We start from the raw sequence: 27,765 nt of genomic DNA on the forward strand, positions 1-27,765 counted from the left end.
TATTTTTAGCTCTCCGGCCCATGCTGCAAAGCTAGCCGTCATGCAGGCGTTCCAAATGGAGGACTACCGATGCAAACGCACGTGGTACCGTGAAACATTATGAACACGATACCGATATTAACCTTCTCCACACCACCTTTTATACAACCAGCATCGTCAGGTTGTAGGCTTTTACTCCCTCCGTTCACTTTAATTGCTTCTCTCTCATCGCACGAAAATCAAACCCAATAATATTAAGCATATGTCTTCTTGTTTTCTACAAACACTTAGTTTGTTGGATGTGAAATAATTAAAGAGGAGAGATGCATTTTTCACTTCAGTTCATAATTTATCTTGAAAACCCCGCATGTACACTTATTTGTGGACGGAGGGAGTAGATCTCTATGAGAGAGGTATGATGTTGCATGTCCCACCGCTACCACCAATTGATTAAATTCTCGTAATTATGCTTTATATATATAGCTTTCTTAACATGAAACCGGCTTAGTTAATCCTAAAGTTATACTAGTCATAGTGGGGAGTAACATTAGGTAGTAACATACACATGTTACTACTCTATGTTACTACCTTCATAGTGGTTAGTATCATAGATGTAGTAACATAAAATGCTACATTTATTAAGTTGTAGACTCATGTTGCCTTGAAATATGTGTGATGTGATGGTAACATAGCTAGTTACCACTATCCTCTCTTTCCTCAATTAATAACATGCCATGTCATTAAAATGCTTAATTGGTATTGCATGTTGTTAATGTTACTACCTATGTTACTCCCCACTATAAGAGCAGCTCCAATAGTATAGCCGGTTGTTGGCTATAAAAAAGATGCCATGTCATCTATAGTCAATATATAGCCAACAAGTACAATAGTTGGCTATAAGAGTGTACTACTTTGTCAATGAATGACCCACCTTTCATTCACATAACTTGCCTAGGAGCACGTGCTAGAGCTAGCTCTTGCATAAGAGCCCACGTACATTTTCTCTCCTCTTCTCTCTCCGCCAACTAGACATAAATATGTTATTTTAACTCTTGTAGTCAGTTGACTAAGCTTATTGTACTTGCTCTAAGTAGTCTTAGACCATTTAGTGACATCAGTTTGCAATCTCGAAATGGTAGAATGGCATGACTCTCCAAGTCCAAGACTCTAAGGGCGCATTTGGTTGCTCGCATCCTCCTTGGCTCGCATCGGGCTAGCAATTTTTGGCCCGTTTGGTTGCCTGGGCCGAGCCGCGTTGTTGCAGGAACCGCTTCTCAAAGCAGTGTTGGGCCAGGCCATGGAGGAACGCCCGGTTCGGCAGTTTCTAGCGGTGCATGCAAATCTCCATGCCCGCTGATGCAAAGTGGAATCTTCGGCGCACAAGCAGAGACGAGAATGGAGATGGCGGGAGCTGCGGCGCGCATTGACGAAAAGCAAAAAGGGGGCGGGACGGATTCCGTCACCTCCCGCCGCTCGCCATGGCCTATTTCTACCCCCTCCTCCACTGTCCCTCCCAAATTTCGAGCTCCTCCTCCCGTCGGCAAGCAGGTAAGAGGCGCACGCATCTCCGGTCGGCGACGGTTGCAGCGGCGGCAGGGCGACTACATCTGGGATACCTCCTGGTCCAGCGCATCTTCACCTCCGGCCATGACTGTAAGCCATCCCTTATCCCCGTACCGCGGTGATGCTTAGATCTAGGTTAGGAGTTGTCAGATCTTGCCTAGGGTTTGGTCTTGTAGCAGGGGTTAGTTCGGATTGTAGTGAGCTATCATGTTGTAGCTACGATTCGACATTTCTGTATGCTACTGCCATGATATTTCCTAGGGTTTGTTCTAGTAGCAGGGGTTAGTCCAAAATGTGCTCACCTGCCATGATCTTGCAAGGGTTTGTGCTATTCACCGTTGCAATGAACTGCTTGTCTGATGTAGGATGATTGTTGGTATGGTTTGTGGTATTCACAGTTGCAATGAACTGCTTGTCGGATTTAGGTTGTACTACGATGTGTGTAGGACTCTTTCTGCGATGAGTTTAGCCAAGCGCTTGTCTGCGTTGGGGACTCTCAGATCCCTTCCCAAGTTCCTGATTCGCAGCCCACGTTTGAGTCCAAGGTCACCCCTCTGCCAGTGTCTGACCTAGTGGCTCAGGTAGCGGCAGAGGTGGCGGCTAGGCTGGCCCCTCTAAGAAGAACAAGAACCGTAGGGAAGTGGAGAGGGCCTTGAAGACCGGGCAGGAAAAGAATGCCACCATGAAATGGTTTCCATTCATGTCCAGCTTCGTGTTGGAGAAGATGTGCGGCTAGATCCAGAGCGGAGTGAGAACTGACAAAGGCTTCAAGGAAGTCCATATCAATACTGTGGCGAAGGGCCTAGCTGAGCACTGTGATGTGATCGTCTGCTCCACTCAGGTGTACAACCACCTGAGGAAGTGGAGGCAGAGGTGGCTAACCATTAGCAGGCTCTGCAATCTAAGCGGTGCTCAGTGGTGCGAGGACACCAAATGCATCGTCCTTGAGTGGTGAGCACTACTGCGGGCACGTCGCAGTGACCGGTGAGCACCTCACTAACTCAGTCCTCCTCACTAACTTTCTTGATCAGCCACGAGCAGAACTAACATGTTTGTCCCCTCGTATCGTAGGATCACCCAAAGGACATGGAGTTCCTGAATGTGCCCATCGCCAACTACGACAAGATGCACACCATCTTCTCCTTCGGCCTCGCTGATACGCCTTCGACGTATCGATAATTTCTTATGTTCCATGCCATATTATTGATGATACCTACATGTTTTATGCACACTTTATGTCATATTCGTGCATTTTCTGGAACTAACCTATTAACAAGATGCCGAAGTGCCAGCTGTCGTTGTTCTCGCTGTTTTTGGTTTCGAAATCCTAGTAACGAAATATTCTCGGAATTGGACGAAATCAAAACCCGGGGTCCTATTTTGCCACGAAGCTTCCGGAAGACCGAAGAGGAGTCGAAGTGGGGCCACGAGGGGCCGCCACCATAGGGCGGCGCGGCCCGAGTCTTGGCCGCGCCGACCTGTGGTGTGGGGCCCTCGTGTGGCCCCCCACGTTGCCCTTCCGCCTACTTAAAGCCTCCGTCGCGAAACCCCTGATGCGAAAAACCACGATACGGAAAACCTTCCAGAGACACCGCCGCCGCCAATCCCATCTCGGGGGATTCTGGAGATCTCCTCCGGCACCCTGCCGGAGAGGGGAATCATCTCCCGGAGGACTCTTCACCGCCATGGTCGCCTCCGGAGTGATGAGTGAGTAGTTCACCCCCGGACTATGGGTCCATAGCAGTAGCTAGATGGTTGTCTTCTCCTCATTGTGCTTCATTGTTGGATCTTGTGAGCTGCCTAACATGATCAAGATCATCTATCCGTAATACTCTATGTTGTGTTTGTCGGGATCCGATGGATAGAGAATACCATGTTATGTTAATTATCAAGTTATTACATATGTGTTGTTTATGATCTTGCATGCTCTCCGTTATTAGTAGAGGCTCGGCCAAGTTTTTGCTCTTAACTCCAAGAGGGAGTATTTATGCTCGATAGTGGGTTCATGCCTCGCATTGACACCGGGACAAGGATGAAAAGTTCTAAGGTTGTGTTGTGATGTTGCCACTAGGGATAAAATATTGATGCTATGTCCGAGGATGTAGTTGTTGATTACATTACGCACCATACTTAATGCAATTGTACGTTGCTTTGCAACTTAATACTCGGAAGGGGTTCGGATGATAACTCGAAGGTGGACTTTTTAGGCATAGATGCAGTTGGATGGCGGTCTATGTACTTTGTCGTAATGCCCAATTAAATCTCACTATACTTATCATGACATGTATGTGCATTGTAATGCTCTCTCTATTTGTCAATTGCCCGACTGTAATTTGTTCACCCAACATGCTTTTATCTTATGGGAGAGACACCTCTAGTGAACTCGTGGACCCCGGTCCATTCTTTAATACTGAAATACAAATCTCGTCGCAATACTTGTTTTACTCGTTTTCTCTGCAAACAATCATCTTCCACACAATACGGTTAATCCTTTGTTACGACAAGTCGTGTGAGATTGACAACCTCACTCGTTTCGTTGGGGCAAAGTACTTTGGTTGTGTTGTGCAGGTTCCACGTTGGCGCCGGGATCTCCGGTGTTGCGCCGCACTACATCCCGCCGCCATCAACCTTCAACGTGCTTCTTGGCTCCTCCTGGTTCGATAAACCTTGGTTTCTTTCTGAGGGAAAACTTGCTGCTGTGCGCATCATACCTTCCTCTTGGGGTTCCCAACGAACGTGTGAGTTACACGCCATCACTCGCCGCCGGCAAGTACGCCATGTGATCCAGTGAGCCCCTGGGCTCGCCTGCAGCACCTCCTGCACCTGAGGATGCTGACACCCAGGAGTCCGAAACGGTCAACCTCGATGCTGACAAGCCCGCCGACGCGCCTAAGAAGCCTACCGCCGGCAAGAGGAAGAGAGGTGCCTTCGCGGATGACGAGCTGGTGGCCTTCACCAACATGATTGTTGCTGTGAAGGAGGTCGCACAGGCCATCAGGCCGAACAAGCCCACGGACATACACCCTGACCTGTACAATGCGGTCATGTACATGCTTGGCTTCACCGAGGATGATCTCATGGTCGCCCTCAGCCACCTCGTCGACCACAAGGCCCAGGGATCCAGCTTCGTCGGCATGATCGAGCCGTCTTCTGGCTGAGGAACTACCTTGGCAAGTACCACGGCAAGGTGTAGTGGTGCCCTTGAGGGGGTGGATCAGGGTTGCATGCATGGAGATGGTGATGATGATGATGTATATTCTGGCAGTAGCTAGGATGAAAAACATTTGACCCCCTTTTGTAAGTATGATGTGGTGGTATATACTAACCCCTCAGGTGATGGTGAACTTTGCGGTGTTAGGATGAGACACCCACTTTTGTTGTGGTGGTAGGACGACACCACGGTAGTGTAGGATGAACTTCTGAATGACTTTTGGAATGATATGCATGCCCCTGTTAGTTTCAGATTTGCTGTCAACACTTGTCTTGTTCTATTGCTTATTTCTGAATTGCTTCATTGTTGTGATTGCTAACTTCTTCTTTTGCCATGCTAGTGGTATGTGGTGTTTCGCGGGCGGGTTCGAGGAATCTACAGCTCATGGAGAGTCTGTCAAGATCAGGTCAATGGCTACTCCAACAACAGCTACCCGAGGATATGCAACATTGGAGGAGGCACAGCAAAAGTACCTTAGCTTCCTGGGAGAGGAGCTGCAGGAAGATCATGTCATCGATGAGGCAGTGCCATTAGCACATCTACCGCCGGAGGAAGTACATGCTCTACAAGGAGCACTGCCGGAGGTACGTCCCAGCCGGGTGAAAGATTACATCATCGCCTTCCTCATCGTGCTGATCGTCAGGATCTTGTTCTTCTGGGTGGTCTCTGATCGTATGTAAGATGTCATGGTATGGTAATCTCACTCTATTTGAATTGTGGTAAGGATATGGACTTGTGATTGAGCAACCAAACAGCAGATTCATGTTTCCTGCGTGCAAGATGGGCTGAAAACGGGCAACCAAACGATGGGGCGTGGGTTCCTTCTCCGGCGTGCAAAAGCCGCACAGCCTACCAAACGACCCGCCAAAAGTGGCCCATGGCCCGTTCGCAACGCGCAATGTCCCCCCTCTCGCTGGCACATGCATGCAGGTTTTTGCCCAGGCAACCAAACGCGCCATAACACCACCCTACTCTCCACCCTCATGCACACTGAGAGGCCACGCCAGCCACATAAATAAAGTTGAATTGCTTAATTTACCACCCTAAATATTTTTATTTTTTCTAAATTAATTAACTTAGCTTTATCCAGATTTGCATTAAAGTTGAGCCAATTATTTTGGGAGGGAGGGAGTAATATCGATGCCATTTTCCATGGTCCATTTAGGCGTGCGCGCTGGGAGCCCGAGCATCGGTGAACCCTAGGCGGCCGCTAGTAAAAAAAACCTTTGCGCGCCTCCAAATTTTACTACTCGTACGGCGCGTGTACGAGTCCCGGTCGGAAAATTTTCTCCGGGACGACGGTGCCGAAGAACGTCACCCTCGTGGCAATGAAACCACCGCGCCCGCAACGGCCAGTCCACGCGGCCACACGTCACGCGTCTCTCCTCATGATGGATTCCGCCTCCACCCAACGCGGCGTCCCTATCCACCACCACTCTCTCTTCCCCCGCGCCATTATAAATTCCCGGCCACCTCCAGCTCCATTTCACCAACTCACAGCTCAACAGCCCTCAACCCCTCCTCATCTCTCTCACCTAGCTCGAAGCAACCCCGCAGAGCGAAGCAAGCGACCGAGCAAACCAATGGCGATGACTTCATCAGCTGCAGCCGTCTCCTTCTCCGTCCGCCCATCGGCCACAACCACGACATTCCGGCCGCGCGCCACCGTCGTCGCATCGGCCTCCGCGGGCGCCAAGCGTCTGCGCACGAGAGCCCCCAAGGGAGGCAAGTGGTGGGCGCCGCTGGTCGGGTGGTCAGGGCGGGCAGACTACATCGAGACCGCGGCGCCGGTGGTGGAGGAGGACGAGGAGCAGAAGGCGGCGAGGCCGTTCGCGGGCGGCTTGACGGAGGAGAAGGCGCGGCAGCTGCGCGCGCGGATGGCGGAGATGGACAGCTTCCACGACGCCATGTATCACTCCGCTATCGCATCCCGCCTCGCACGCACAGCATAGGCCACCGGCCGGTCTCCATGGCCGCAGAGAACCTACCCAGACAACTCGCCGGCACTACCACGTACTTGCCCGTTCTTGGTGTGTGCCCGTGCGCGTGTGCATAGCTGTTTCTTCTTCTTGTAAATTACAAAGCTCCCCCGCTTCGTCCGTCCTCATGGAGGAGAGGTTGGAGATGAAGAAGGGAGGGGATCTGGTTTTTCGGTTGGTCCCTCTCATCTTCGTCTCCAGCGCGACGCTCCCCGATCTGTATAGTTTTTCTCTTTTTTCTTTTTGTAAATTATTACAAAGCTCAGATGTATGTATAAATGAATCAATTACAAGCTCGGATCTTTCGACTTCATTCTACTCTTTGCTGCAACATTGTCGAGATGTCTACTTATCATTCCGCTCAAATTGTCGTGTTGAATTTTCCATTCGATTCCATTTGATGCGCGTCAATTGAGGTTACAGCTGGTACAGTCGATTGACTAATTAATTAATTTGGTGCACCGACCTCCTCTCTGATAAGCATATCGTCAGAATTTTAAAAACGAAGCATGCAAAAAATGTAAGTGTGTGTTCAAGGAACAGAACCATTTCCCCCGCAAAAAAAAAAAAAAGGAACAGAACCATTTCGCACCCAACCCAACTCTTGTGTTCGGTTGTGAAATGGAACACCTAGAGCCAATTCTTATGTTTGGTTATTGAATGAAACGAAACCGAGTGGTTTCTCAAAAGGAATATTCTTCCTATATGCAAAATGTATCCATTCCACCGATTCGATGGAATGTAGTGAAACGGTTGTTAATTAGCCGATGTTAATCTAGTCGAAAAATAATTACCCGTTGTTAATTATGATTTTGAGACTAAAAAGGCTATTAGTCAATGTTAATTACGATTTTGAGATAAAAGATAAAAGTTTAACCTCATTTCATTTTGCTCTCAAATTCCCCAACCGAACAAAAACAATGTTAGTTATGATTTTGATTTAAAAGGTCATTAGACGCCGTTAATTATGATTTTAATATTAAAAAGGTCATGTGCTATTGTTAATTATGATTTTGAGATAAAAGATTAGCTTAACCTCATTCCGTTCTCCTCTCTAATTCCCCCAACCGAACAAAAAAAGGGTACGATTCCGTTCCTTTTTTTTTAATCCAAACCGAACACGTTGTTGGAATCATTCCATTCCTCTAGAACTTAACCATTCAATTCCATTCTATTCCACGTCATTCTAGAACCGAATGCATGTCAATTGGTTGTGTCGTGGGAAAAAACAAGAAATTCTTCCAAAGGACTAGACTTAACTTCTATCTAGATACAGTTGCATCTAGATGTGATTTTAGCGTTTAGATATATATGTATCTATAAAAGGTGGAATCACTTAGTTTTGGATAGGGGGATTGTATCGTAGTTTCAGCAACGAAAAAAGAAAGAGTCAATGGGAAATTCTTTTAGAATTGCATATAAAGCAAACCGAAGAAAAGTACATATGATTATTAATCCTACGAACCAACTAGCTCCGGAGAAAAAAAAATAATTTCAATGGACTATAGATCTTCAATACTCCTATAAAAAATTGAATCAAAGAGGCACTTCATAGAAAGTGCTTTCCTGTTCGATCACACATACACCTTAGAGAGGCTCTTTTGTTTTTCTAACATGCAATCAAATAATATTCGCCCTGTAAAATCAATTTTTTAGTTCATGATGATTCGGATTACATAAGAGGATAAATATAAACTGCTCATAACTAATCTTATCCCACAAGGTCCAATCGGCAGGCCACCTGCCGAGCACTACAAGGACCAGCGAGCTCGCAGTCATGCGTCGCAAACGAGCCCCTCCGCCCCCACACCGTGTCCTCGATCTCATGGCCAATCGCCGCAACTGAGGGCCTCCGCCATGCGCCCCGTGCTAGCACCCCCATGCTCCACCACCCTGTCATCGGCGGTGACCGGCGCTGCACTGGATCTTGGTCGGCCTCCTCGTCCTTACGACAGGGTGGTGAACGCAGTCACGCCAGAACCTAGTCGGCAACCGACCGGCCAATTGGGTCTGGTCGGCAGCCGCTGCGCTGATTGGGCCTAGTCGGCAGCTGAACTGCCGATTGGGCATGGTCGGTTGCAGGCCGGCCGATCGGGTCCTAGATTCAAAAGAATAAATCAAATTCATGTACTATTTATGAAAATATTTTAAAATCGTATTATTTTAAGCACAAAATCAGGGTATTTCAGTAGACTAAGGATCATTGTTCTGGACCACATATCTCACTTATAGCATTACCTATTATTGCTGTTACTGTCCTACTATGTGTGATCGATGCAAACAGTTGCACAACTATATTACGATGCGGATCCTATATGATATTACGATGCGGATCACGATCCTAGTAACCGGTAGCTTTGGTATCGTCAGGAGCAATTGGAATTAACGGCCTGGAAACCCTGGATGCTTTGCCTTTACCAGCGTAGTAAAATTGTATAGCTGGACAACCAGAAAGATCCAATAACCAGCGAGTAAACGGATTGTAAAAGATGAACGTGACAACACACTAACATCGATGGTCCCGGAGAAATAAAATCGTGAAAATCTTTAAGAAAAGAAAATGCACAATGAGAACAGAGCAATCAACACCATATTTACAATAATAATTAACAACAAAAACTCCAAATAATTTGGGTGTTTACAACAAATAGGTAGCAACTATTTTAACAGAAAACAACAATTCTATCACTAAAAAAATCACATGCCAATAATATCTATACTTCTTATAAAACAAAACCCCACTAAATGTAATTAATATTTTTCTATCTCAACATGCAAGCTATCCACATCACCTATTCCCTTAGCCAATCATTTGTCCACCTCATTCCACTAATAGTTCTTATTTATTATCTATCTCTACATGCAAGATATTTATATTATCTATTTTTAACCATTAAATTAGCAATGTCATCTTTTGTTTTCCGTTATTGATAATATCGCACCCTCATGTTATATCATTACATAGTTAAGTCATTTTTAACTTGAACATCGAAATAGTTTGACAACGAAAAGAGAACTCTTTGCAAATTAAACTCAATCTCAATGTTAATTATGTGCTCTTATATGTAACCACATATGATATTTTAAAAAACATGTGGCAATGTGCATGCATTTTTCATGCAATCCATCAATATTATTTTATTCTTTACCGTATCTAAATCAATCACGTACACCTATGGAATACGATGATCTTTAAATTTTCAAATACCTATCCATTTCATGGCTATTAAATTTAGTGTCTCAACTCCTATGGCCAACTAAATATTTTATATTCTATAAACCAAGTTTTATGTGTTTTATTAGATTTCTTAAAGAGATATCCGCTGCAACCCGCGAGGTATTATTCTAGTTTTTACAACAAATCAACACCATATTTACAACAAATAATTGAGAACAAAAAGTACAAATAAGTTTGGTGTTTACAACAAAATGCCAACAATGATTTTAACAAGAAACAACAATTACATCACTAATATATTACTGTTATAGGAAATAAATAAAAAATTGTAGTACTAAATGGGCGTCGCAATTAACATTTTCTTCGTGTGCGTAATACGGTGTAGAACAACTTTAATGAACAGCTAAGTTTCATAACATTGTTTCTTTAGCTACATGTGTTTTGCACTCTACCACCGGTAGGATATAACTGCTAGTAGAGTAGCAATTTATAGTACTCCCTCCGTTCATTAATAGATGTCCAGTGGTTCATATACATTTGGATGTATCTGTTTAAAAAATGTCTAGATACATTCGAATTTAGACAAACTTTTGACATCTAAAAATAGACAGAGGTAGTAGTACAGTTGTGGTCCAACCCATGTGAGAGAATATTTGCATGGCAAGAAGAGAAGGTGGACTGCGGGCAACTCGGATGAGGCAAGGAAGCTAGCTAGGTGTGCAGTCATGCATGTAGAGCTGTAGGAAGGCAAAATTTAACCCGCCAGTGCATGTGAAAGCGAAGTGAGCACGCGGGAGTAAGGCTGGATGTACCGGCCGAGTTTTTGGCTCGGCCCGAGCTTTTCTTGGCTCGGTGATACGTCTCCAACGTATCCATAATTTCTGTCGTTCCATGCTTGTTTTATGACAATACTTACATGTTTTGCTTGCACTTTATAATGTTTTTATGCGTTTTCCGGAACTAACCTATTAACAAGATGCCACAGTGCCAGTTCCTGTTTTCTGCTGTTTTTGGTTCCGGAAAGGTTGTTCGGGCAATATTCTCGGAATTCGACGAAACGAAGACCAAACCTCCTATTTTTCCCGAAGGCTCTGAACACCGAAGAAGAGTCGGAGAGGGGCCAGGGGGCCACCACACCATAAGGCGGCGTGGCCTGGCCTGGGCCCGCGCCGGCCTATGGTGTGGCGCCTCCAGGTGCCCCCCTGCGCCGCCTCTTCGCCTATAAAATCCCTTTCGACCTAAAAACACCGTACGACTTGACGAAACTCCAGAAAGACTCCAGGGGCGCCGCCACCATCACGAAACTCCAATTCGGGGGACAAAACTCTCTGTTCCGGCACCCTGCCGGGGCGGGGAAGTGCCCCCGGAAGCCATCTCCATCAACGCCATCGCCTCCATCATGCTCCGTGAGTAGTTCCCCCATGGACTACGGGATCTAGCTGTAGCTAGTTGGTATTCTCTCCCCCATGTACTTCAATACAATGATCTCATGAGCTGCCTTACATGATTGAGATTCATCCGATGTAATCGGTGTTGTGTTTGTCGGGATCCGATGGATTGTTACATTATGATTGTCTATCTACAAAGTTTATGAAGTTATTGTTGCTGCAATCTTGTTATGCTTAATGCTTGTCACTAGGGCCCGAGTGGCATGATCTTAGATTTGAGCTCTATACTTATTGCTTAGATTGTATCTACAAGTTGTATGCACATGTCACTGTCCGGAACCAAAGGCCCCGAAGTGACAGAAATCGGGACAACCGGAGGGGATGGCGGTGATGTGAGGATCACATGCATGTTTTCACCAAGTGTTAATGCTTTGCTCCGGTGCTCTATTAAAAGGAGTACCTTAATTTCCAGTAGATTCCCTAGAGGCCCGGCTGCCACCGGCTGGTAGGACAAAAGATGTTGTGCAAGTTTCTCATTGCGAGCACGTACGACTATATATGGAAAACATGCCTACATGATTAATGATCTTGATATTCTGTCTTAATGCTATTTCAATCCTATCAATTGCCCGTCTGTAATTTGTTCACCCAACACTTGTTATTGGAGAGTTGCCACTAGTGTAGATCGCTGGGAACCCTGGTCCATATCTCATCATCATATACTTATTCTACATGTCATTGGAAGTAGTATCAACTATCTTCTGGTGACATTGCTCTCATATTGCTATTACTGTTGCTGTGTTACTGTTACTATTGTTCTCATATCACTGCTACTTTCACATCACCCTTGTTGCTAGTGCTTTTCCAGGTGCAGCTGAATTGACAACTCAGTTGTTAAGGCTTATAAGTATTCTTTACCCCCCTTGTGTCGAATCAATAAATTTGGGTTTTACTTCCCTCGAAGACTATCGCGATCCCCTATACTTGTGGGTTATCAAGATCGTTTTCCGGCGCCGTTGTCGGGAGGCATAGCTCTACTCATAAGTTCACCTGGGGATTACACTCTACCTCTCTCTCTATTTTATTTTATTTTGTTTTGCTTAGTTTACTTTTGTCTAGTTTATTTGTGCTTAGTTTACTTTTGTCTAGTTTATTTTTATCTTGTTTTATTTGTCTCATATACCCAAAAATCCATAAAATTTTGAAAAACCAAAAAATTAAAAACTGCTGTTATGGGAGAACCAACAACCTACTTGGAGCTTATAGAATGTTATAATAATTATAGAGAATCAAGAACTGGTAAAATAATGAGTGCTATGATAGAAAAATTGAATACAATTGCTAAAATCTTGCTTAAACGCCATGATATAAACTCGTTGCTTTCAACAGGATACTAAACATCTTAAATTTCAATGTGGCTTTAGTGAGGAATTTTTAATTAAGAACTATAATCGGAATTGCTATATTCATTATGGGTTCGAAGAGGTAGAACAATTTGTCTTATTTATGGGAGCCTCCGAGATAGAATCCTTTATGGTTGAGAATTATGAAACTTGTGCTATTTGTAAGGACCTTAAAGATTATGTCTCTACTATCCTTAATTTTTGCATAGAATGCTACAGTAGGAATCCTTATATCCTTGATTATAAAGAGAGACACATTAATGTACAAGAATGCACTCACAATTTGCAGGAACCTGTGGAAGAAGAAGTTGATGAACCTGAAAGCTCATTGGATGAAAAAGAGGAGGAAATTGATGAACCTGAAAGCTCATTGGATGAAAAAGAAGAGGAGAGCGACGAACAAAAGGAGGAAGAATGGATTAGCTACCCATGTCAACCTTCCAATGAGAGTAACTCTTTATCTCTTACACTATTTGATTGTCCTCCATGCTCACCGGAAGAGGTTGAATGTTATGTTCCTATGGATTCTCTTGAAATAGTACCTATGAGTAATACTTGTGAGAATGATTATGCTACTGTTATTTATGATAATCCATGCTACTTTGATAAATCTTATGATAATGCTTTGTTTGTGCCTGATGTCGAAATGCAAGGTACTAAAGAATTTTGTTTGGCAAATGTCTATGATAAAGCTCTAGATGATGGTCCTATGTTACTTGATAATATTAATTGTACTACTAATGAAAATGGGATTGGAGAGTTCTTGACTTATTCTATGATTCCCATATCTATTGAGATTGATCAACTACCTTGTTATATTATTAATAAAAGTAAGTTTGAAAGTTTTAATTCCACTATTCTTGAACTTGATAAAATTTATGTGTTTGGAAATCATGAAAAGTATGCTGCATGCGATAGTTATATTGTTGAGTTTGTTCATGAAGCTACTGAAAATTATTATGAGAGAGGAAAATATGGTGGTAGAAATTTTCATGGTACTAATACTCCTCTCTATGTGCTTAAGATTTTGAAGTTACACTTGTTTTATCCTCCTATGCTTGTTACTTTGCTTTTCATGAACTTGTTTATTTACAAGATTCCTATGCATAGGAAGCATGTGAGACTTAAATGTGTTTTGAATTTGCTTTTTGATGCTCTCTTTTGCTTCAAATACTATTTCTTGGGAGTGCATCATTAAAACTGCTGAGCCCATCTTAATGGCTATAAAGAAAGAACTTCTTGGGAGATAACCCATGTGTTATTTTGCTACAGTAATTTGTTTTATATTTGTGTCTTGGAAGTTGTTTACTACTGTCGCAACCTCTCCTTATCTTATTTTTGTGTATTGTTGTGCCAAGTGAAGCCTCTAATCGAAGGTTGATACTAGATTTGGATTTATGCGCAGAAACAGATTTCTATCTGTCACGAATCTGGGCTGTTTTCTCTGTAGGTAACTCAGAAAAATATGCCAATTTACGTGCGTGTTCCTCAGATATGTACTCAACTTTCATTAGTTTTGAGTTTTCTGATTTGAGCAACGGAAGTATTTATTTAAAATTCGTCTTTACTGGCTGTTCTGTTTTGGCAGTATTCTGTCTCTGTTTTTTGCATTGTCTCTTGTGGACTTTAAGCGAGGTTTTCTAGACGTAGAGGGCTGTAGCTAATGTTTTATTGAGTTCTTGCAATGTGCCACTACAGGACCAAGGTGGATTCAAAAAATTTGAGTACTAACCCCTCTAATGAAGCTTATGAGAAGTTTGGTGTGAAGGAAGTTTTCAAGGGTCAAGAGAGGAGGATGATATATGATCAAGAAGAGTGAAAAGTCTAAGCTTGGGGATGCCCCCGTGGTTCATACCTGCATATTTCAAGAAGACTCAAGCGTCTAAGCTTGGGGATGCCTTGGGCATCCCCTTCTTCATCAACTTATCAGGTTCCTCCCCTGAAACTATATTTTTATTCGGTCACATCATATGTGCTTTACTTGGAGCGTCTGTGTGTTTATTTTTCGTTTTGTTTATGTTTGAATAAATTCGGATCCTAGCAATCCTTGTGTGGGAGAGATACACGCTCCGCTTTTTCATATGAACACTCGTGTTCTTCGTTTTACTTTTAATGTTCAATGATAAAAGTTGGAAGCTATTGCACTTATTTATATTTGGTTGAAAACGTAAAATGCCTCATCATGTCTTGGATAATTTGACACTTGGCAATTGTTTTGAGCTCTCAAGTAGATCATGATTAAGTTTTTTCATGTAGTCTAAGCCTATTAGTGGAGAACTACTCGTAGAGCTTGTTGAAATTGGTTTGCATGATTGATCTCTCTTAAGGTCTAGATATTTTCCGGTAAAAGTGTTTGAACAACAAGGAAGACAAGTGTAGAGTATTATAATGCTTGCAATATGTTCTTATGTAAGTTTTGCTGTACCGGTTCATACTTGTGTTTGATTCAAACAACCTTGCTAGCCTAAGCCTTGTACTGAGAGGAAATGCTTCTCGTGCATCCAAAACTTTGAGCCAAAACCTATGCCATTTGTGTCCACCATACCTACCTACTATGTGGTATTTCCTGCCATTCCAAAGTAAATTGCTTGAGTGCTACCTTTAAACAATTCAAAATTTATCATCTCTGATTTGTGTCAATGTTTTATAGCTCATGAGGAAGTATGTGGTGTTTATCTTTCAATCTTGTTGGGAAACTTTCACCAATGGACTAGTGGCTTCATCCGCTTATCCAATAATTTTGCAAAAGAGCTAGCAATGGGATTCCCGATCCCAAATTAATTAACCTAAATAGACACTCCTGCATGGTATGTGATTGTTGGACTGGCACCCGAAGGATTCTGGTTAGCCATGGCTTGTGTAAGCAAAGGTTGGGAGGAGTGTCATCATAATAAAACTAAAATAAAAAGGCACTCCTTCATGGTATGAGATTGTTGGCGAGGCACCCGAGGATTCGGTTAGCCATGGTTTGTGAAAGAAAGGTTGGAAGGAGTGCCACACAAAAATAAAAATAAAATGGGAGCCGCTCCTTGAAGGTTTGTCTGGCAAGGGGTTAGAGTGCCCACTACCATTCGTTGACAACAACAAACACCTCTCAAAACTTTATCTTTATGCTCTCTATATGTTTTCAAAACCAAAGCTCTAGCACAAATACAGCAATCGATGCTTTCCTCTTTGAAGGGCCATTCTTTTACTTCATGTTGAGTCAGTTTACCTACTTCCTTCCACCTTAGAAGCAAACACTTGTGTTAACTGTGCATTGATTCTTACATACTTGCATATTTGCATTCATCATATTACTTTATGTTGACAATTATCCATGAGATATGCATGTTGAAAGTTGAAAGCAATCGCTGAAACCTATATCTTCCTTTGTGTTGCTTCGATGCCTTTACTTTGAACTTATTGCTTTATGAGTTAACTCTTATGCAAGACTTTTGATACTCGTCTTGAAGGTATTATTCATGAAAAGTTTTGCTATATGTTATCTACTTGTTAGCAACTATAGATCATTGCCTTGAGTCACTTCATTCATTTCATATGCTTTTTAATAGTATGATCAAGGTTATGTAAGTAGCATGTCACTACAGAAATTATTCTTCTTATCGTTTACCTGCTCGGGACGAGCAGGAACTAAGCTTGGGGATGCTGATACGTCTCCAACGTATCCATAATTTATGTCGTTCCATGCTTGTTTTATGACAATACTTACATGTTTTGCTTGCACTTTATAATGTTTTTATGCGTTTTCCGGAACTAACCTATTAACAAGATGCCACAAGGCTGCCGTTCGTTTCTCGTCGTTTTTGGTTCCGTAAAGGTTGTTCGGGCAATATTCTCGAATTCGACGAAACGAAGACCAAACCTCCTATTTTTCCCGAAGGCTCCGTAACACCGAAGAAGAGTCGGAGAGGGGCCAGGGGGCCACCACACCATAAGGCGGCGCGGCCTGGCCTGGGCCCGCGCCGGCCTATGGTGTGGCGCCTCCAGGTGCCCCCCTGCGCCGCCTCTTCGCCTATAAAATCCTTTTCGACCTAAAAACACCGTACGACTTGACGAAACTCCAGAAAGACTCCAGGGGCGCCGCCACCATCACGAAACTCCACTCCGGGGACAAAACTCTCCGTTCCGGCACCCCGCCGGGCGGGGAAGTGCCCCTGAAGCCATCTCCATCAACGCCATCGCCTCCATCATGCTCCGTGAGTAGTTCCCCCATGGACTACGGGTTCTAGCCGTAGCTAGTTGGTATTCTCTCCCCCATGTACTTCAATACAATGATCTCATGAGCTGCCTTACATGATTGAGATTCATCTCGATGTAATCGGTGTTGTGTTTGTCGGGATCCGATGGATTGTTACATTATGATTGTCTATCTACAAAGTTTATGAAGTTATTGTTGCCGCAATCTTGTTATGCTTAATGCTTGTCACTAGGGCCCGAGTGGCATGATCTTAGATTTGAGCTCTATACTTATTGCTTAGATTGTATCTACAAGTTGTATGCACATGTCACCGTCCGGAACCAAAGGCCCCGAAGTGACGAAATCGGGACAACCGGAGGGGATGGCGGTGATGTGAGGATCACATGTTTTCACCAAGTGTTAATGCTTTGCTCCGTGCTCTATTAAAAGGAGTACCTTAATTTCCAGGAGATTCCCTAGAGGCCCGTTGCCACCTGCTGGTAGGACAAAAGCCGTTGTGCAAGTTTCTCATTGCGAGCACGTACGACTATATATGGAAAACATGCCTACATGATTAATGATCTTGATATTCTGTCTTAATGCTATTTCAATCCTATCAATTGCCCGACCGTAATTTGTTCACCCAACACTTGTTATTGGAGAGTTGCCACTAGTGTAGATCGCTGGGAACCCCGGTCCATATCTCATCATCATATACTTGTTCTACATGTCATTGGAAGTAGTATCAACTATCTTCTGGTGTCATTGCTCTCATATTGCTATTATCACCGTCGTGTTATCGTTACTATTGTTCTCATATCACTGCTACTTTCACATCACCCTTGTTGCTAGTGCTTTCCAGGTGCAGCTGAATTGACAACTCAGTTGTTAAGGCTTATAAGTATTCTTTACCTCCCCTTGTGTCGAATCAATAAATTTGGGTTTTACTTCCCCCGAAGACTATCGTGATCCCCTATACTTGTGGGTTATCACTCGGCCCGAGTTGAGCTCGGCCCGCAGAAGAGGCAGACCGAGCCGAGCCCAATTTTCCGGACCGTCGCGAGCTTTTAGCTTGGCAGGCTCGGCTCGGCCCGGCCCGAAAGCTCGCCATTTTTTTTCCGAATTAAGAGGGAGGAGGTGAACTGGGCTGTTCTGGCCCGTAAACGTGATTGCATTGATCGACTAGGTCAGGCCACGTCTCATTCCGGGAGCACCTATACATCGCGTTTAGCGAGCCGGACACGCCGCACCGCTCAAGGCGTTTCCAAGATGGGCCTGGCCCAGCGCGACAATAACGCACGCAGTTGTGCGCACCAGCGTAACTTGAACTTGTTTAGCATGCTTGTTGGCCGCAGATTTCAGCTAGTGTAGTTGCATAGGTATTCAGGGCAAGGTGAGGTTAACGTGCAAATGCATGCAAGTTTTCATCCAGGGACATTTCCAGTTTTCAAAAAATTAAACATTTTCTAAAAAAAACTGAGCATTTTTTAATCAGAACATTTTCTAAATTTGAACATTAATTAAATTTGAACAAATTTCGAAACAATCATTTTTAAAACTACTTATTCAAAATTCGATTTTTTTAATTTTGAACGAATTTCGATTTTAAACAAATTTTAAATCTGAACAAAATTTAAAAAGTTCAAATCTCAAAAAAGTTTAGATTTGAAAAATGTTCAAACCCAAAATATGTTCAAACTTTGAAAAATGTTCGAAACTTTAAAATGTTCAAAAGTTGAAAATGTTCAAAAAAAACTTAATGAGAAACAGCAGAGAACCGGTGAAAAGTTCAAACTTTGAAAAATGTTCAAATCCAAAATATGTTCAAACTTTGAAAAGTTCAAATCTCAAAAAAGTTTAGATTTGAAAAATGTTCAAACCCAAAATATGTTCAAACTTTGAAAAATGTTCGAAACTTTAAAATGCTCAAAAGTTGAAAATGTTCAAAAAAAATTAATGAGAAACAGCAGAGAACCGGTGAAAAGTTCAAACTTTGAAAAATGTTCAAATCCAAAATATGTTCAAACTTTGAAAAGTTCAAATCTCAAAAAAGTTTAGATTTGAAAAATGTTCAAACCCAAAATATGTTCAAACTTTGAAAAATGTTCGAAACTTTAAAATGTTCAAAAGTTGAAAATGTTCAAAAAAAAACTTAATGAGAAACAGCAGAGAACCGGTGAAACCAGAAGATATCTCGTACAGTATAAGGAAAGCCAGATCGAACAGACCGAGTCATGTACGCGCGCACACAGACCTGAGGCAGGATAAAATGGGCCTGGCCCAATAACAAGTTTCTTCAGGCGGGAGCGATCCTAACGCCCGCAATAAGCGGCGAATAGGATTTGCCTCTCATTCCTGTGCTTTGACCATCCCTATCCCACGCAGAACCTCACGCGCCGCCGCCACCGCAGATCGAACAGTCAATGGTTCTGCTCAAGGTCGCTGCCTGCTAGTATACTCATCCTAGTCGCGAGCCTCTCCGCCGCGGACACCACCAGCCGCCGCCGCCAAGGCATAGGACGCCCTCGCCCATGAAGCCGAGCTCCAGCGCCCACACCGCCGGTCACCACAGCTCCCTCGCGTCTACTCCGCCCCGCTCGACGCTTCTCACTCCCGCTGCATCGTCCTGCTCCGGCGTGCTGCTCGTCATGCCGTCTCCGCGCGTGCTGGTGCTTCTCATCGCTGCTGGATAAGGTAGGCCCACATGGCAGTGGCACATCCATGCTCGGCTCGCGAGCTGCTCCGAGCTGCACCGAGTTTGTGTGAAGCTCGGGCCGAGCCTCCTTTTCCGGCTCCTGGGACAAACGAGCCAGCTCGAGCCGAGCCATTTTGCAGCGAGCTAAAGTGCGGCTCGCACCGAGCCGAGCTGGAGCTGGCTCGTGTCCAGCCTTACGCGGGAGAGGGAGCGACCGATCAAGTCGCGCGATCGGTCGCCCGATCACATGCGTTTTCCAACTTTAAGCCGCTACCTTTTGGAGGAAAGATCCACATTGACGTACGGAAATTAAGCTCTCGCTGAGGCATACTTATAGTCTTGTATCTCATGATAAATACTTCGCCTGTGTCGATGAAATAAATAGCACCCTTCTCTATTTTTCCATAGGCTGAAACAGACTTGGAGAAATATTTGCTGACAAAAAGTGTGTCGCCGCCTAGCTCATCAGTCACGGGCACCCAAGTGGCTGCGATGATATCGGCCTCGAAAACCTTCACATTGCGAGTAAAGTTAACATCATAGGTAGGCCCTTGCAACTGCCGCCTCACCATGAGCAACTTCTCACGAGACTTGACAAAGTACCAGATGGTGATTATGAGATCAGGGAGTTCGTAGGGAACCTTATCTTCTTCTCCGTAGTGGACTGCTTCAAAAATCATGCCGTCGCCGGTGCTCTTCATCAGTTCGTATTCCGCAAGCTCGTCATCATTATCACCCTCTCGACCACTTAGTGCCTCGTTATTCAGGACGTGCATCACATCGATGCTGCTCCATGTTTTTGAATCACCATCACTCACAGTTGGGTGCTTGATAACTCTCTCGGTATCGATGACTGTGGGTATGTTGTTGTCGTCAAAGGAGATAGTGATGGAGACAAGTTCCTCGCTCTGGGTGATCCCATATAGTTTGTCTCCAAGAAACACGATATCAATGATGTAGACGAAGGGAGGCTCTCTTGGCTTGGGCAACCAAATACCCTTGCCGGGCAGTATCAGGATGATGGGGTAATTATAGTTGTTGGTCATGACAGCGACAACATCGTTGGGAGTTGACCGTATGAGCACCTTACGGATCTCGAAAAGCTCGGACACATTGCCGATAACAGTCTCTAGCTCGTGGAGCGGCACGGTCTTGTCGGAGAAAGGATCGTGCAAGAAATAGCTATGCCTTTCCATTGCATCAATGCAGTCAAGAACGAGCCAGTTGTCGGTGGAGCCAACGCAGCTCGCGTTCTCGGGCAACGAAGGGAGACGCCCCAAGACGCTGTTCTCAGGAGTTGTCAAAACAGAGCCGTCCGGGAGCAAAGGCAGATCTCCGTAGAAGTTGCTGCGGTCAGAGGGCGTCAAGAACGAGCCATCCGAAAGGACAACCCAAGGCATCTGTCGATGACCAGGAGCATGCTCGAACACGGCCATGTGCCAGGATCGGCACACTGCCCGGAAGCGAGCGCGGTCGCCAGGGAACAGCAGGCGGGCGATGACTAGGCCTAAAAGGTCTTGATGGAGTTGAGACCATGGGGAAATCGTCGACTCCATCTTCCTCTTGTTTTCTGAACACCAGAAGACAAGACGACGTCCCAGCCGATGTTGCTAGTACAGGAGAAACATATATGTAGATATTGTCAGTCGTTTGAGCTAGGTTCGGAGACGGAAACCTAAATAGCGTAAGTTTGGAAAAGGAGTCCGTAGCCTAGTCGGCCGCTGATCGACCCACCGGCCCCGCGCGCCGCCCGTTTCGTCTATTTCGCCGGCACCGTCGTCTCCGGACCCTCTCCGGCTACGCGCTTCGCCGAATCTGCTCACTGAATTGAACTCTATTTTTGCCTGGACTATTTCCGTGTGGAGTTTGGACTTCTCTTTTGGTTGTGATCCTGTCCTCTACCGGTGTGGTTCCCTTCCGTCGCTAGTGTCGATCAAAGCAAGCGCTACCTTCTTCACATACTAGTCAAGAATCAAGCAAGCTGTTAATCAGCTAGCTAGGTGCGATTGTGATTGAAGCTCTGAGTAGCTTCACGTGTATGACTACAATCTTCTAAAACCTACAGCGCGCATCCGCGGACGAGCTCGCGAAGGTCTGGGAAGGTGGCGCCGCGCGGGACGATTCTGGTGTCCAGGAGCACGGCCAGCTGCCGCGTAGCGGCGGCGTGCTCTTCAGGTACAGGTGCTCCGCGGGTATCCCATTCGACCTCAGATGACACGGAGCGGCTCGACGGCCGGACATTTGAGGCGGCGGCCGGAGAGAAAAGGTCAGGTGATAAGGAGCTTTATTTCAAACGGTGGGATTACAATCCTTTGAAAGGATATCAACTAAGAAAGGTGGTGTGAAATTAATCCACAAGCACCTTCTTCTCTTTAAACTCGCTCTATTAGCACAAAACTGGGCTGCTTCATTAGCTTGACGCCCTACAAAAGAAAATTTAATACTAAAGAAATTCCCACTAAGCTCCTTAATTTCCGGCAATCTCGAATCTGCCTTTGTCGGGGTCTTCCATAAGCTTCAACACTTCTAGTGCATCTGTTTCAATCTCAATTGAACGATAGTTTTGTTCCAGAGCAAGGTGAACTCCATCTCTCACCGCGTGTGCTTCGATGACTAGAGGGTTCGCAACATGTTTATATCATAGGGCTTGTCCCCAAATAAGGCCACCATTGTGGTCCCTCGCAACATGCCCCGTGGCACCTTGATGTAAATCAGAATTAAAACTAGCATCAACATTAAGTTTGATGATTCCCTGAGCAGGTCGTTTCCATCAAGCATTTGGTTTTACCGTAGGTGGTTTCTTCTTTTTCCAATCCGGGCGAGGTCATTTGTAGTTTCCATGACCCAACGGACCGAATCAACAATCGATCTTTCACCCCCTCCATGCCAGAGTGTGTTTCTCTCGGTCCAAATGGACCAACACGCACATAAAACTATACATGCATCTCCTCTAGTTACTAGATTACCATCCAATATATCCACTGTTCACGAGCTCGGATGTAGACCAGGTAACTTAAATGCAGTTGATTTCTTCAATTCTTGCCAAACCAGATGAGTCCACGTGTATTCGAAAAATGCATGGAATATGGACTCCTCCTTCGCACAGTAGGTTTAACAGAATGCAATCTCATCCATGTGTCTCCACTTTAGAATATGTCGACACGGCACATATTTATTCAACACCCTCCACCAAAAGCAACGAATTTTTGGTGGTACCTCTAATTTCCAAAGTACCTTCCAGTATGGATTAGATCCAGAACCCGAGCTAATAAGATCATTGTTTAGATTCTCAATAGACAATTGCTTATAGCATGATCGCACTGAGAAATTTCCATTTCTCTCAAGCGACCAAACCCAAAAATCCTCTGGGAATCTGCCTATAGGTATACTGTTAATTGCCACCACATCTGAATAAAGATGTAGATTGGGTTATTTTGGTCCACCATTTGTAGCATGATCCTACAACAACAAAAAAATAATTGGGAAGGGAAAATTGTTAAAGTACTAAATAAAGAGGGGCCAAAAATGATTGCAAAGTAATAGAGGGAAAATCATCAAGGTACCAAGTAAAAGAGGGGCAAAAAATATAATTCCCCCAAAGATTGCGAGTTGGCGCTCAACAATCAACAGAATGGAGAGACAAGGAGGAAATTGTGGCGGTCCATCGTGATCGGCTATCCGCCGCCGCGATCAGGCGCCATTGCTGTTGTGCCAAAAGGAAAGGGAAGGCAATAGTTGCAGGAGCCGCGCAATAGCGGCGATATTGAGAAGGTGGTAGAGAAGAAAGGGATGCACTGATCAAATTAATGAGCCTATCGGTCTGTTCAAGTACTTGGCACTCTCTACATCAATGCATTGCCACGTCAACTGAACCCTGAGCGAGCAACGAAAACAGCTAGGATGGCCAGGATCTAATAGATCTGGAGTTACAAGAAAACCACAAGCCAAGTAACCAACTAGCCCCTAAACATGCAACTCTTCGCCCCCTAGGCAGACCAACCAACACACCCTAACATGGAACAATTGTACTCTCGACACGTTGACCACCACATCAGAGAGGAAAGCCAACCGAAAACACATGGACCCGAATAAAACCATCCATCAAGTAGCTGCAAACGACTTTCTTGTGAGCCACTCTTCTTGCTTTTGCTCCTGAGATATTCCTTCATCTTCTTAATTTTGTCCTCTGTAGCCTTATCCGACGGGAGGCAAGAAATATCTTTGCCGGAAGTACGTAGGGATAGCCGCCTTCAAACAAATGAGCAAGTCGCAAAGCTCTTTAATAAAGAGGGCCTCGGAGACAAGCGGCTGGCTGGGCTCAAGTGATGGTGCTGCGGAAGCCTCAACCAAGGTCCCAAATAATTCCATCTCGAGATGCACCATTGACAAAGGAGGGGCCGAATTTCCCCCACAATTCTTGCAACTTGGGCATGATCAGCACCATTGGCCCCTAGCCCCATCAATGTCCCCGCTTTCAGAGGCAGACTGCACATGGGGTTCCAACACCGGGCAGGACGTGGCACGGGGGGGGGGGGGGTCAAACCGCCACATATGCCTTCTTGCTCAACGTCAACTGAACCGACATTGAGATTCGTGGAGGAGAAGCTTCGGGCGCAACTATGGATGTGCCAAGAGAAGCATCTGATCTCACCAAAAATCTATCAGCCCTCGCAAGGCTGTCGTGTAGCTTGAAGATAAGCAACATGGCTAGCTCAGCCATGGTAGACCGCACATCTGCCATGGCCGGGGAGGCGCAGTAGTAGGATCTCTAAACGGTGAAGGCTGGTCACGAGCCAAAGTAGACAGCGGGATTATTTTCAGTTTGTAGGTCACGGATCATGGGATCAAGATGTCCTAGGTTCAGCTAGGAGCTTAACAATTTCAATCATGCGCATATGTAAATAGTGACACAACTAAATGATATTACAATGCAAATCAAGAAATTGATATGTTGTGGCTACTGGTTTTAAAGGGACTATTGTACTTAACAGCCTTGAAGTTACAGCCTTATCATAAAACTTACCATAAAATGTTCACACCTTAGTCCTAGGAGTACCTTTGAAAGACTAGACCAGCGTGCCTTTAAGATTGATGGAGTTACCACAATCATTGTTGATAGGAATGCCACCTCTCAATAAAAATATATTTTATTTTTCTGACACTAAAGCGTTAAATTTGAGGTTTGATATTTGGTGTGAGGTTGGTTCTCCCTTGCGGCATAATAAGAATATATAAACCACAGTTAGTAGAACCGATTGGACCGGATGAGTCACACATGTTTTGAAATGGAAAATGCACCGTGAGACCAACATCTCAAGCGGCGAAACCTTTTTGTGAACTGTATCAAGCACGAAAACTTTTTTTTTTTGAACTGTCTCAAGCACGAAAACTGATTAAACATGATAACGCAGCTTTTTTTTTGTTGTTGCTCGAAGCTCAAAAGAATGCAGGACAAAACCGGACTCTTTTGCGGGCCGAGTATCTAGCCAATTAATGTTTTTCGGCCCAAACGAAATAGTGTTTCCCCAGCCTCCTTTCTTCCCCAGCCTGGCCGTTGCCAAAATGCCACTCGAAGTCAACACCACTCCTACGGAGAATTCCCAAATCCCCAGCCATGGCGTCCACATCCGTCGTCACCCTCAACGTCGGCGGCGAGCTCTTCCAGACCACCGCGGCCACCCTCTCCCGCGCCGGCGCATCCTCCCCGCTCGCCTCGCTCGCCCCATCGCCCCCAAACGCGCCGCACTTCCTCGATCGCGACCCGCGCCTCTTCGCCCTCATCCTCTCCTTCCTCCGCTGCGGCCGCCTCTCGTCCCCTCCTCCCTCTCCGGCCCTCCTCGCCGAGGCGCGGCACTTCGCACTCGACGGCGCCCTCCTCGCCTCCCTTTCCCCCGCGTCCGCCTTCTCCCCGCTCTCCCTGCGCCCCGCCGCCCTCCTCCCCCTAACCGGCCGCGTCGCTCCCTCCGCAGTGGCCATCTCCCCCTCCCCGACCACAGCCTCCCTCCTCGCCGCGCACGGCGGGGTTGTTACCAGCTTCGACGCCGCGCTCGCCTCCCGCACCAGCGTCCTCACGCCGCTCCCCGCCGTCGACTCGCTCGTCGCGGTGTCCCCCGCCCTCGCCCTCGCTGGCGCGCGCGACTTCCCCGGCGTCCACCTCTGCCGGTTCCCACGAGACACCCCGGCCACAGCTTCAGAAGCGCTTTCCTGGCCGGACTCGCCTTCTGCCTCCGTGCTCTCACTCGCCGCCACGGAAGCGGCGCCACAGTGGCTCTTCGCCAGCTTCGAGTCAGCGCGGCGGAACTCGAGCGCCGTCGTGGCGTTCGATCTGAACTCCCTCTCCCCCGTGGCCGAAATCGGGCGGAAGGAGGTGTTTGGCGCGGACGTGGAGGCGGCGATCCCGCCGACCAAGCTCGGATGGCTGGCTGGGCACGGTCTCTTGCTCGCCGCCGGGTCACACTCCGGGCCGGCTGGCATGGTGGGCGACATACGCCTGTGGGATGTCCGGGCGAGCGCCACGGTGCCGGTGTGGGAGGTCAGGGAGAAGGATGACTGCTTTGCAGATGTTGCTGCGTCAGACTCGCTGTCGGCGTTGTTTAAGGTGGGGGCTGCGTCTGGTGAGGTTTTCATGGCTGACTTGAGGAGACTTGGTGGTGATGGCGTTGGCGTCGAGCCCTGGGTGTGCATCGGGGACGAGAAAAGGGCGAGTGCAGCCACAGCATCTCGCAGAAAGGATGGGAACAATTGCAGGGTTGAGTGCTACTGCAATTGGGTGTTTGTGGCGCGCGGGGCAGATGTTGAGGTGTGGTCACAGGTGGAGTTGACATCGGAGGCTGGTAAGAAGAAAGCGATGAGGAGGAACTGGGTGGGGAATGGCCCATCCATGACTACTGCAGGCAGTGTGGAGGGGGTGATGGAGAAGGCCAAGATCGTCAGCTGGGCCTTCGGAGGCAGCAGGATGGCACTGGCTAGAGTCGATCAGCGGTCTATCGAGGTGTGGGATAGTGCTTCAGGTGCAATGTCAATGAACCTCTGAATAAAGGAGCAAGATTAAACATGTAAGAGATCTCAAATTCGATTGATGCTCTTGTTCACCTCTATGAATGTAGTTTATTTGTTTCTTGTTTTAAACATAAGGCCATAGGCCCGGCTTTATAAATAAAGCCATACTGGCAAGCATAAGTTCGATACAACCCACATCATCATCTGGTGCCCAACATACACGCACACACTAGCTCATACAATAGCCACATCATGAATGTAGTTTATTTGTTTCTTGTACTTGTATGATGTTGCATTAAGGTTGAGAACAATCTACGTTGCATTAAGGAATAGCAAAAATGTCATCTAGCACATGTCTGTAAGAAAAAAACCAAGTAGAATTAATTGCTAATCAGAATTGATTTGTTGGCTTATATTACTGAGGTAGTCACTTTGGTAGTTTGGTTACTGTAATATCAAATTCCCTGAACTAACATGTAAGTTCATCTAATCATTAATCATCGTACCTGGACATTAGATTGACAACTTCCAAGGTTGAGCACAATCTACGTTGTAATCTTCCTAAATTCGTGATTACCCACTAGAATAGCAAAAATAGCATCATCAAGCACGTGTCTGTAATAAAAAACAAGTAGAATTAATTTCTAATCAGAATTGATTTGTTGGCTTATATTACTGAGGTAGTCACTTTGGTTACTGTAATATCCAATTCCCTGAACTAACATGTAAGTTCATCTACTCATTAATCATCTTACCTGGACATTAGATTCACAACTTCTAGAAGCTTATTTCGAGAAAAAAAAAGTTTCTGAAAGCTCATCACGATTCCAGCATGACATGCAAATCGGTTACGACATGCTATGCAGTTGTCTGTTTCAGAAGAAGTTATGATCCATGTTAATTGCTTGTTGTTCTGCACATTAGTGTCCCATGTGCTGGCTCAGTGAGCACATCTTATATGCTGAAAAGCTGTAAACTATATGACATCGTGCTGAAACTTAATCATACAATTCATGTTCCTGCTCTCAATTGTGTTAGCTCAAGTTGTGTCCTGCACCAGAGCGCACACATTCAAGGTTTGGGTTTGAGTAACATGTGTAAGATTTGATGGTTAGGAATAGTGATGCATGGGTTACTCAACTCTCCTTGGTCAGAGGCTAGAATCTCAAATCGACAATGCATATTGTTTG

General features: G+C 45.4%; 3 protein-coding genes across 3 annotated transcripts; 2 read left to right on the forward strand and 1 right to left on the reverse strand.

The window, feature by feature from the left end:
* The first annotated feature begins 6,264 nt into the window (after positions 1–6,264).
* LOC124668041 lies at positions 6,265–7,045 on the forward strand. The gene has a single exon (XM_047205247.1). It carries the CDS (start codon positions 6,337–6,339, stop codon positions 6,703–6,705), a length of 369 nt encoding a protein of 122 aa, XP_047061203.1. The 5' UTR covers positions 6,265–6,336; the 3' UTR covers positions 6,706–7,045.
* A 12,749-nt stretch (positions 7,046–19,794) lies between these two features.
* LOC124663058 lies at positions 19,795–21,012 on the reverse strand. Its single transcript, XM_047200813.1, has one exon. It carries the CDS (start codon positions 21,010–21,012, stop codon positions 19,795–19,797), a length of 1,218 nt encoding a protein of 405 aa, XP_047056769.1.
* Positions 21,013–25,150: 4,138 nt separating this feature from the next.
* Positions 25,151–26,763, forward strand: LOC124667015 (BTB/POZ domain-containing protein At5g41330-like). Its single transcript, XM_047204351.1, has one exon. It carries the CDS (start codon positions 25,191–25,193, stop codon positions 26,607–26,609), a length of 1,419 nt encoding a protein of 472 aa, XP_047060307.1. The 5' UTR covers positions 25,151–25,190; the 3' UTR covers positions 26,610–26,763.
* Positions 26,764–27,765: the final 1,002 nt, after the last annotated feature.

Source organism: Lolium rigidum, chromosome 6, assembly GCF_022539505.1.
Source record: "Lolium rigidum isolate FL_2022 chromosome 6, APGP_CSIRO_Lrig_0.1, whole genome shotgun sequence".
NCBI lineage: Eukaryota > Viridiplantae > Streptophyta > Magnoliopsida > Poales > Poaceae > Lolium > Lolium rigidum.

Bases quoted from the DNA above. Each gene is read 5' to 3' on its own strand.
- LOC124663058 (XM_047200813.1), bottom strand. From the start codon at position 21,012: ATGGCCGTGTTCGAGCATGCTCCTGGTCATCGACAGATGCCTTGGGTT.
- LOC124668041 (XM_047205247.1), top strand. From the start codon at position 6,337: ATGGCGATGACTTCATCAGCTGCAGCCGTCTCCTTCTCCGTCCGCCCA.
- LOC124667015 (XM_047204351.1), top strand. From the start codon at position 25,191: ATGGCGTCCACATCCGTCGTCACCCTCAACGTCGGCGGCGAGCTCTTC.